This window comes from Gambusia affinis, linkage group LG20 (assembly GCF_019740435.1).
Source record: "Gambusia affinis linkage group LG20, SWU_Gaff_1.0, whole genome shotgun sequence".
Classification (NCBI taxonomy): domain Eukaryota; kingdom Metazoa; phylum Chordata; class Actinopteri; order Cyprinodontiformes; family Poeciliidae; genus Gambusia; species Gambusia affinis.
In genome coordinates, this window is record NC_057887.1 from 2,812,634 (window position 1) to 2,824,757 (window position 12,124).

At 39.9% G+C, this 12,124-nt stretch overlaps 1 protein-coding gene across 3 annotated transcripts in view; it reads left to right on the forward strand.

The window, feature by feature from the left end:
* Positions 1-3,051: 3,051 nt before the first annotated feature.
* The window catches only part of itga3b (integrin, alpha 3b), a 35,656-nt gene continuing 26,583 nt past the window's right edge, over positions 3,052-12,124 (forward strand). For all 3 annotated transcript variants that reach the window (XM_044103644.1, XM_044103645.1, XM_044103646.1), the window contains exon 1: positions 3,052-3,373. In XM_044103644.1, the coding sequence (XP_043959579.1) occupies positions 3,183-3,373 (191 nt within the window). In that variant the 5' untranslated portion in view covers positions 3,052-3,182. The remainder of the gene's footprint in view (positions 3,374-12,124) is intronic.

The following is a 12,124-nucleotide window of genomic DNA, read 5'->3' on the forward strand; positions in this document are numbered from 1 at the left end:
CCAGGAATCTGGATATTGGATCTGGGAAGTGACATCTGAGCCAGTGTGACTGTGATCCAGATGCAGGTCCGAAACCTGTATCTGTCTCCCCCGTAACCATAGGAACTGTAATCAGCACGTGTCATGTCGTGCATTCGGCAGCACTTTTCATGACAGAATTTGGGTCTTTGTATCTCATATTGAAGCTGTCGGGAAAGCAAATAAACTTTGTGTTTTCATATATTGAGGCAGCCATGTTGGGTTTTGAGGTTGGGCTAGGAAAGAAGTGACAGACTTCCCAACTTTAGGAGGAATTCTTAATACATTTCCCCAAACTGGAACCCAGATATTTCAACTCCTGGTTGTAAGAAGACATGGAGGATTGTTTTCAACATGAATTTTAAGCAGAGTGAACGTTCCTATAACAACCGTGGCATTCTCACTTTGCATAAATGCAGATTAGTTGGTCTCGAAAAGGGACCCAAACCTTCTTCAAGCAACTTCCTTATCAAAAAGACACAAACACCATCTTACCAGCATTTAATCATTGACACATTTGCATTGGTAATTTGTTTTGGTTTTTTTCACATAAAACCCACTGATTTCTAGAAAACTTTAAATCAGCGCCCAAACCCCATTTGTGTAAAGTTGCCTTTCTTTAGTAACAGCTAGAATATCTTTTTTTTCTTTTTTAAATTTATCCACAAAATACTTCACCTTCATTCTGTCAGAGTAACACAATTTATCTTTACTTTGCCTTTGCAACATAATGTCTTTTTCTGTAGTACTTCGAATTGCCTTGTTGTTGAAATGTGCTAAACAAATCAACCTGACTTATTTAATCAGGAAGTTCAAATAAGTTACCATCAATGATCTTCCTGTGTGAAACATGTGCAGACTGCGAACAGAACATGTGAAGTACTTCTTACATCTTGGTGTAAGAAAAAAAAGGTCAGTTTAACAAAATGTAAAAATGTTGCAAAATAATTTTTTTTTACTGACCTTTGTGTCGATTTTTTTTACTCCGAAACATTTACATGTTCACTTCTAAAGACACGTTTCACAGAGGAAGATTAGTGGTGACACTTTGTGTTGTGTTATACTACTCCACGCCTTTAGGTGGAGCCGCTGTCAAGAAGAAAATGAGTAACTGTAGGAAGAGTAAAAAGTTTGACGGCATTGTGCTAGTTCGGTTAGCTCGTACTTGCTGTGCTACGTTAACTAAATAAATACACCAAGTTATTCAAGAATGCGTCTCGTTTTCCACACCATTCCACTCCATTACTTGCGTCAATAACTGGCAGTTTTTTTGTAAATAACTGACGCAAACATGATGTTTAGTTTAACAGTCAAACAATGGAGTTGACGTGAACTGCTCAATGCGTTCAAGATTTGAAGTGTTTCCATTGTGTTCTTAGCTTTATATTTAAAAAAAATCTTATTACAAAATTACGTTTTCATTGTCCTACATGTTAAATCTTTCCAAATCTACTGGAGGAACTGTGAAAAACAGTAAAAGCTTGTGGAATGTGCTCACTGAACTCCGATTCCCTCGAGGCATCATTCACCTGAGATGAAGGCCTGATTACCTGCTGTCTGGTAGAAGTGCACAGGTGAAGCGAAGATCCAAACCTGGTAAAAGGTTCCCAACAGCAGAACGGCGGGGGGAGGGGATCTTAAACTGAAAAACTCTGACTTGCTCAGGGAACTCTGGAAGGGGATTAAGGGTTTAATGAACTGCCTATTGGAAGCCACAAATTTCAGCAATAGGCATCAAAGCAGGGCAGAAGGTGCCTGTCACAAAGAGCTCATGTGAGGAGGAGCCGAGTGTGTTAGCATAGAGCTAGAAAACCTCTCAGAACTTACAACTACAAAAACTGTGAGCGTCCCTAAAACCCTGATCATTAAAAAAATGTTTCAGAACTGTATAACTTTGGTTTGTTTCTTCTAATGTTGTAAAAAACAAACAAAAAAACCCTAACTTTCTGTTCTTATAAAGCTAAGAAATGTCCAAACAGATACAGACGTCATTTTAGACAATATTTATTTAGTCTACCTTTTCACTGTGGCAGAACTAAATTTTAAAAGAAGGGCAGTTTGACAAAATGTAAAAATGTTGTAGCCTAAAATAATTTTTATACTTACCTTTGTATCAATTCTTCATTTTTAGACAGGATTTATTTAGTCTACCTTTTCACTGTGACAGCACTAAATTTGTGCCAGCCAGCTGCGTTTCCAATACAATGTGTACAAATATTTGTCTATATTCCACTAATGTTAGAAAAAAAACACTATTTTGCAATTGGGTGCTTCCATTACATAAGAAATGAAATGAAAATCACACGTGAATAAGCTTGTTCACGTGATAAGTCACTAAGAATCGTGGCAGCAACGGATGTAAACAGTTACATGGGATATATTCACAATTCAGCCATGGTGTTAAACGCTCATCAGAACTTTTTATTTTTATCGAAGAAATTGCGTTTTTGTGAAATTAAGATGTTTCCATTTATATTTGTAATTCCAACTTGCGCAACTACTGTAGTTTTAATAACCAGCCTGAGCGTTTAGTGAGCGGTGAAATACAGTCCACTCCTTTAAACACAGCTGAATGTGTCTTAACATCAACTGCAAATGTTCAGTTCCACGGCTAAACATTCAAATAAGGTTTTAGGATTGTTAGCTTTTAGCACCTCAGACCATGACTGAGCAGAATGCCAAGTCAGCATTCTTTCGAATGCTAGAATTGTTTTTTGCCCCCCCCACCCCAAAAATAAAAGTTTGCTACCATCACCTGTACGTATATCTTTACCAAGTTGTAGCAGTTGCCTGAAACAGGACGGGTTTTTTAACAGAGGCCTGTTCAGACGTAAAGCTGAACTCTGTTGTTATCTGACTGCAGCGCTTCGATGTGTTCAAGAAAAAGATTTCAGACGGTAAGAGAGAGAAACAGTCACCAAGTAGCTCACTGTGAATGGGTGCACTTGCTTTCAGACAGGCTGAGAGGAAAGGAGAGCAAGGAAAGGAGGGCGGCAGCGGCACACACACACACACACACACACACACGCACACACACGCACACACACACATTCATGAGTTCAGCTGCCGTCGGCTCAGCCTACCTGTTGGTCTGACGTCGGACCCCGGCTGATCGTGGATCTGATCGCGGAGTTGGGGGTTAAAACCGACTGAACCCGGAGAGGATGAGGAACCTAAACATGTTTCTACGGTTATTACTTTGGACCGCTCTGGCCGCGTACCGCGGGACGCCGACCTGCGACGGATTTAACATAGATGTGAAGTTTCCTGTGATTAAACAGGGGAAAAGCGACGGGAGCTTCTTTGGATTCTCGGTAGCTCTGCACAGACAGACGAAGGGCTCCGACAGATATCTGTAAGTTTTGTCGGGATGTGTTTCGGAAATGTTTTGGTTTCAAGCGATTGTACCTACAGGTTGTCAGTGTGAGCAGAGATCCGGTGTTCAGCCGAAGCCCATCCATTATCTGGGTGAGCTGGCGCACACTCACCTGCGGACAACCTGAGCCACTGCGCGGTGTTCGCTGTTAAGATGTCATCAACTGTTCCTGTCTGGTCTCTGGGGATCACTCACTTCATTTCTCGAAACAAGAGCAGATGGAGAAAGGCGGTTTCATTTTCTTTCATCCAGGTCGGAAAGTGTCAAGAAGGACATGTAGAACCAGGGCCGGCCCAAGCGTGTACGAGGCCAGGTTCCGCAGAGTTGAACGTGGGGGCCCATTTTTGTTTCTTTGACTTCATACAGATTTGAACACACTTAGTGCAGAAAATATAACACAATTTGCAAGCAAGAAGAGAAAAAAAACCCTTCACCATAACAAAGTAACTAATTATCTAGTAATGTAACAATTACTGAATATTGATTAATATATTTGAGTAAAAGGGAAATATTTTTCATGGCTAATATTTTAACAGCCTATAACAATATATTTCATATTGTCCCATGATGCCATTAAGCACATTTACTGTAAGTGTCCTTTTACCATGGCCAGCAAGTCAATTAAACTCGGTTTACTTTGGTTTATTAATATGGCAACAATTCAGAACAAATGTCTCAAAGCACATTATTAAAAAAAAATCTCATCAATTAATATGCAGAAATATGGTCAGTTCAGGCTGATCATATAGACGGATTCAAAGTCAGCACATTCCAATTTGATTCTAAATAAAATAATCAAATAAGTCCTATTAATCACATTATATGTGCATAATGTACAATGCCCATTAAGAACATATGGACACGTTGCAATGTGATGGCACATCAAGATCCCGCAAAAAAGCTGCTTGTGGACGACGGCTGTCATTAGCTGTCAAGTTGTCCATATAATTCGCTAAATCTTAAATGTACATATGAGATACAGAAAATAAAGGGACAACGTACGGTTGAACTGATTGTCAAAATTATGTCAACTAGAGAATCTCAGAAAAAGTTTTAATTAAAAAATAGCAAGAGAAGGGGAAGTAGGTCAGTTGTGCTAGCTTGACTTTGACAACCTTAGCATGTAGATGTGCCGCAGAATCTTTCTGAACAGAACTGAAACTGCGTTTCGGTTCAGGAAAAAAAAAAAATAAGAAAAGGGCGACCTGCACACCGACTCTCTGGCGTATCAACAGTAGAGCAGGAGTTTAAATCAGATTATCTGTGTCAATCACTTATCAGTTGTCATGGCAACAGGTCTGCCTGCAGTGTAGCCGACACAGAGAGCGAGAAAAAGTAAGAATAAAAGTGGTTTTGAGTTGAATTCCTCCCAGGTTTTTCTGTTATTTTCTGTTTGCTGTGATGAATCCAACCTAAACCTCCAGGGTTCATTCTGTTCACCCAATTGCTCCAGCGCTGCTGGGGACGCCAGTTAAAACAATCGTCCTTTTCCCCTCTGCCTTCATGCGTGTGCACGTGATTTCCACATGTAAACAATAACATGCAACGTGTCTGTTCCATATATATATTTACAAAATGCTCTGGAACAAAATGAGTGTGTAATTTCGCTTTGCAGTGGAACGTCGCAGAAGTAATGACTTTCACTCGAAGCAGATCAGAAACACGACGGGACACGTTCCGCAGTGGCTGACACGGGGCGGGCTTCAGCAAGTTGTCAAAATAAAATGCGTCGCCTGAGGCTGTCAGTAACTTGGCTTTACAGGAACAGGATTCTCCCTGATGCCTTTAAGTCACAACAATTTAATTCACATGTTGCTTATCCAGCATTTCCAATAAAATAGCTATTTAGAAGCAGTTGCCAACCAGTGAAATGTTACCAATGTTTTGAAAGTATTCGCCAGTTTTAAGTTTTTTTTTTTTTTCACTTTTACACTTTGAAATGAAAAATTATTGCAGTATAGTATAAGCTGTATGCTATGCAGTTTATAGCATAGACGAGAATTTCATGGACAGTGAGTGTGTGTAACAGCGAGCTCTCTCAAACTTTCTCCAGATGAATGAAATTCTTTTGTCTGGTGTTGGATTTCACTCGGCCAATCACAGCCGCCTCTCCGTCCTTGATCACAGAGCATCTCCATAACCTCTTATCTGCGCTGCAGTTCTGCTTTTGATACAGGAAGAGACTTGTCGACCGTTTCCACTGTGTGGTCAGCAACCATGCAGAGCTCGCAGCTCACTAGTTTAATTTCTGCAGCGTGCCAGACTGACTCTTTTCTAAAAAATACATTAAGCATAATTATACGCATGTTGGTTAATTTGGACCGTAATAGTAGCTTTTCAGTTGCGGTTTATAAATTTATTGAGGTCTTGGTTCAGTAAAAAATTTTGTCTTGTGTTCCGTGCAAAGGTTGCACAATACATCGAGAATGGATCTCTGCTGTTGAAGAAAATTAGAATAATAATAATGCAAAAATATCATGTAAAAAAATGTTCAGATAGAAATAAGTATTTGGTTGTCATATTTAGACCATGCATCCTTGGATTTAAATAATATGTTCTTGACAAAAACTGCCACAGTACAAAATCACCCTCATTGTCCTGTGTTGTTTTTTGCTGTGTGTGGCTGAATTAAAAAATAATTTCACGCAGCTGCTGTTTGCCATTGATAGAGCATTATTATTAATTATTATTATTATTATTATTATTATTATTATTATTATTATTATTATTATTATTATTATTACTATTATTATTTTACAGAACTTAATTTACTTTAGCAATAAATTCCCACTTTCTGTTCATGAGAAACATTCGTATACTCTGCATGTTTTGTGGTAATATATCATCTTTATCTCTTCTACCTTTATTTTCCTCCTTTTTCCTGTTTCAAGAGTCGTTTCTATCTGCTTCATGGTTATTTGATAAAGGAAATAGACTAAGAAAACAATGTTGTGCAAAACCAACTCAGTTTTATAGCATCTGGTTAGTCAAACTCATTTGTAATCATTCAGTTTTTTACAGATTTGCTCTTTAGTGTCTACACCTGACCAGTGCAGCATATTTGTGGCTAAAAAATAAGGAAATGGGTTTCTATCTGCTTCATGGGTATTTGATAAAGGATATAGACTAAGAAAACAATGTTGTGCAAAACCAACTCAATTTTATAGCATCTGGTTAGTCAAACTCATTTGTAATCATTCAGTTTTTTACAGATTTGCTCTTTAGTGTCTACACCTGACCAGTGCAGCATATTTGTGGCTAAAAATAAGGAAAAACTGGGATGACAAAACAAGTATTATGAATGCTTTTAGGGCTAAAAAATCATTCAATCTGGAATATCAATGGCATGGATGGGATGAAATACTCAAGAATATTGTTTATTTGTTTAATGAATTTTAATGATTTTAATGAAATATAAGTCCATGACTTTCAATTAGAAAATGCCTCTGGAATGACTTGGATTGGGACGTTACTAAAGGCCTCGACACACTAGAAGCGACTTCACTCACTCTCCATTAATTTCCTCTGGAACTCATAAGATGAGGTGAAATCGCTTTCCCTCCTCCAGCCAAGCAACCGGCAACCTGCACACGGGCTAGCAACACAAGACAGTTGAAAATTGTTCAACTTTTGTCACTGTCTCTGCCTTCTCTGTTGTGCCCCATGTGTTGGGTTTTTCCCTCTTGGTGGCGGATGCTTTCGCCTGTTGTTGTCGATTGTCATTCCTCGTGAGTCGAACCCAAAATGGTAGAGAAAGTATCTGAAAATCAGTAACATCAGACAGAGATACATTGTCAGGTATAGAACCAAACTGATGTGTCTTTTTTTTTTTTTTTTTGTAGTTACTCTTAACAGAGTGCTGTTGTCAGAGTCAGGTCTAATTTAAAAGGTTTTACCCACTAAATTACCTGCTGTGTGGAAATGCCAATGGTTACTATATCAACGTATAAGTTGAGTTTAGGATCTTGTAAAGCTCACACAAAGTGCTTACTGTTTATTAAGCATGAAGAATCATTGATGAGGATTCATTTAAAGTATCAGGCGAAAGTCAGGCTGCTTAGAAAGGGTATGAAGGATGATTCATGACTTTACTAAGGAATATAAACTAGTCGAAACAAGTCAAGGGTGCTTTTCACCCATGACTCAGAAAGAGTCATGAAAGTGTAGACTGAAAGTGTCCATCCCCTAAATTCAGCCATAAAGCTCTCTTTAACCTGTTCAAATGTTCATTATTATCCATCTGGACCAAATATTCCAGATTCCTGATTCCTGGTGGAGCTGATAGGTAGAGTGTGTGTGTTTGTGTGTGTGGGGGGGTGTCCAATAGGAAGCTGGCATTACTTCTAGGAGTCAATGTTGAAGATACCCGAGGCCATTTTGCAGTGGGTGTCTATCTTCACTCTCTCTCTGTTGTTGAATCTCCGTTTCTTTTTTGTTTTGGTTGTCCTCAGTTGTGGAGGGGAGAGGGGTCTGGGCAGTCAGCTGGCCACCTATTGGCTCTTCCATTTCTTTGACCAGGTGGTATGCTTGGAATGTATCACTTTTCTGTGCAAAGTCACAACCTGCCAGGTTTCAGGTTGAGGCAAGCTGCAAGTGAGAATGATGATCTTGGGGCATTAAAGCAGAAAAAAAAAAAATAAAACGAAAGGGACTAACAGTTGAAGAGTCTCTGCACTTTCTAAGAGTTGAAGCAAATGGTTCATCAGACTGATGAATATTTAATCAGCGCTGAAATGCGTTTGATTTTTCTGCCTCATGTCTGTCTGACTGCCTGAGGCCATAAAAATCAGACATTTATCTCGTCGTGGTCTTCCCCTCAGCGCTGTGAGGTGCAAATTAAACTGGTATGTTCCAGTATACACACTAATCTGATGTTCAGTCAGAACACGCAGAAGAAACAGGTTCTGTTTTTCTTTCATACCACGGAGTTAGCCGGAATTAAAGAGGATGTCATGTCAGACACAGCCAGTACTGTTGAAATGCAGCTACTATAACAATACTCACTCTCCACAATCAAAGTCCACCTTTGCTCTCATAAAAACACGCCCTAATGCACCAGAAACTAATAAGAAGCAGAAAGACCAATCGTTTTATGTGCTTGAATATTGCTTGTTTGTTTGACAGTAACAGGTTGGCAACTAAGTTTTACAGAGGACTACGAGTTTTGGATCAACCTTGTGATGTATGTGTTGCTTAGGCCATGACCTTCCTAAGTCTGTCTCATAAGGGTTCACTTTGGAAAACCATGTAGAGAAAACAACAACCGTGCTCTCTGAAGCCACAGCGAGATAATTATGCTGATTTTTGACCCAGCTTTCCCTTCCGACACTCACAATGGTTCTGAAGGTAATCTTAGGAGATATTCTTGCAGTGTGTGGTGTGTTAAGGGTGATCTGATCCCGTCTAATGTTGAGGATGTTCACCTTTGGATCAACATGTTGGATTGTTTTGACCCGATCTCAACGCATGGAGTGTTTCTTTAGGACAAACAAAAGCATAGACTGTTGAACATGACTTTTAGCCAATCAGAAAGCGAGGTGACAGAAACATGGAGGGGAATCCAAAATACACAGAAGACAAAACAGCTGACGTTGCGCACCAGAAATTATGGTGGACATTGGCTACAGTTTTTATTGTCATGTGTTTGGTCTTTCAATTATAAAATCTTGTCATGTGAACCAGGTGTTACACTGATTCAAGTATTTTAAGATTATTCTGCAAAATCTTGACAGCTAGACCTAAAGGAAATATGATTCATCACAGAAAAGCCAATGGAGGGATTAGAAAACGGTGCTATGGTAAATTCAGGACATTCTCTAGAAACATCTCTAAGAAGCCTACTAGTTGAACAAGTTATTTGTTCACTAAGCAAGTGTGTTCAATACGCACTTAATATACAGGTCATAATTATAATCAGGTATAGATGGGTGTCCTTTTCTAGCGTTCAGTTGGTGAGATCTTGAACAGGTTACCAGTTCATCACAGGAACAAAGAAGCATGCACTCCCAAAAGCAATTAAAACAGACTTATAAACCCTGATCATGAATGTTTTTGGTCTGTACAAGGAAGTTGGAGTGCCCAGAAAACAACCCATGCATGCACAGGAAGTTGCAATACTCAACTTCCACAGGGGAAGTCCCTGCTTGGATTCACACCCAGAACCTTTTTACTACAATGCAGTAATGCCAACAACTGCACCACCATGCTGACCAATCCAGTGCTGCCAACTGATGTGACGCCAGGCAGGATCACTGCGCCCCCAAATGGAAGTAGAGTGAATCGCCGACCAGCAAGTACAGTTATAAAGTGAAGGTTGTGAATCAGGCTGCTGATTGGTCAGTTGCTGAGCAACCCACTGGATTGATTGACAGATGGTGTCATGTCAACAGCTTCAAGAAGGCACCTAATTAGTCCATAGAGTCTCTGTGTGGATTCAGATCTCTGTACACATCCATCTTTGATGTGAACGTCCCTGGAGTTCGTTAGAAAACATTAGTGCATAAACGGCATCATGAAGATTAAAGAACACCTGAAGCTGTCATCTGAAATGAAAAGACAGTGGCACAACAGCAAACCAACCAAGATATGACCGTTCACATGAAACTGCCCAGTGACTCTGGAGGAACTGGAGGAACGTACCTCTCAGGTTGGAGAAACGGTCAACAGGACAACCAGTAGTCGTTCTCTTCACAGATCTGGACTGTCTGGGTTAGGGATAAAAAGAAAGCAACTGGTTGAACAAACTAAGATGTATCCAAGACGTTCTACACCCAGCAGACTTGTGAACTTTGACCCAGATGCAGAATGCAACATTTTGTGGAAAACTGATACTGAAATTCTGACAGAGACTTAAGATGGATGGTGCGGTACAGAGAGGTGATCTGCACCGAAGAGCTTCAGCAAGTGCGCTGTTAGAAAAAAGACTCTTTTCAGCGTAGGATGGATGCTGATAGATTTGCACGTGGCGTTGATCCAACATTCCTCTGTGCACAGAGGCTGGTGCTCTTTGTCTGTGAAGTGTGTTTGTGGGAGAACGATGGAGCTGCTGCCATAAATCACCTTCAGATGCTAACATTTTATACTCTGAGAGCCAACACTTTTACATAACAGTAAGCCAGCACTTACTGATTTGGCACGGTGCAAAGGAAGCTTTGTGATGTATGGAGTTGTGTTAATGGCACTCTGCAAAATCCCAGTAACTCCCTTCATAGCTTGCAAATGGCGATTTATGAGATTGTGGTCTGTTTAATACGTCATTAACAGTATGTGTTCATTTTTTAAATGGTAAATTAGAAATGTTAAGAAATATAAGTAATAAACAATGTTTATAAATGGTAAATTGTCCCTTAGGACATGTGTTCCACTTTTGTCCCACAACCTGACGGATGTCTTGTAATGCGATGTTGAAAGCTTTGCATGTCAGATTTCACGCCTCCTGCTAATCTCTGCAGAGAAGATATTCAAAGGAGAGACTTTTATCGACCAAAGTTCCTGCAGTGAAGCTTGACTCTGTCTTCTGTTCCAGCAGCATGGAGAAGCAGGTGCCATGAGGGGCTAAAGATAGCTATGGCTACCTGAAGCTTAAAAAAACAATATGCTTCAACACCTTCCCCCTTCGTTCTTCAACCGTGAGGGGAAATAATCCCCTCACTGTAACCCCATGCACACCGATGTATGGGGTTACATCAGTGTGCATTCAGGCGAAGTATGTTCAAAATTGTGATGCATCCAAAGAACATCTTAATGAATGCTTGTCTATTTAAAAAATATAGATTTATATGAATGACATGTCATATAAAAATCTGTTAAAATGTGTTAAGGGTTCTCCAAATCAGCTGCTAGAAGCAGATATTTCACCAGCATACTTGTGTTTTTCTTTTTTTTTGTTAACATTCAGTTTCAGTTCAGCGAACCTGAATGTTCAGTTCGGTGTTGGTGAACGTTTTTAACCCATCAGTCTCATGCCTTCTCCCTCACTGAGGTCAAAATGTCAACGGTCACTGATCCTCTGGGTCCCACATCCACAATGTTAGCTAGCATGGAGGTCACAAAGCGACATGCGTCCATGAGCAGTCCGGACGCGTCTGTTTGAGTAAATGTGCATTCCAGTGTGCATGCATGCATTTGGATGCAGTTCTCCATGTGACCTGGCTCAGGGTTTGTTTGTTTGGTTAAGTAAATGCAGAGTGACGAGGAACTGGGAAGCATCAAGCACCTTAATGCCAGAGACATTGTTGTTATCTGACCCAGAAGCTGCAGATTAAGGCGCGCTACGCCGCAGTTCTCCATCTTTTGGTGCCTGAGATCTTTAGCAGCAACAAAAACAGATCAGAAGACTTTTAATGCATCTAATATTATTCTTGTATTAACATTAGTTTTGTGTATAACTATAAATTTATACTCATAATTGGCTACTTTCAGAGAACCTCAGTAAAGTAGTAGAAGTAGTTGTTTAGGGTAATACTCTTCATAGAGTTGCACTGTGAGTAAGTTCATCTTATTGGTGAGCTAATGCTACTTGGAATAATGACTACAGTCCAAACAGTTCTTTGCGGTATTAATATTGCATATATTAATATTTATATCACAGTGTTGTGGACATTCTGTACCTCTCTGATAGAAACTGAACACGGGTTGACGCATTGTTGATGTTGCTGATGTTGCTGCTGCTTTATGGTGAAGATGGCCTCCCATGTTCCATTTCTCTGCCTGGGTCTGGATGTGTTTCCC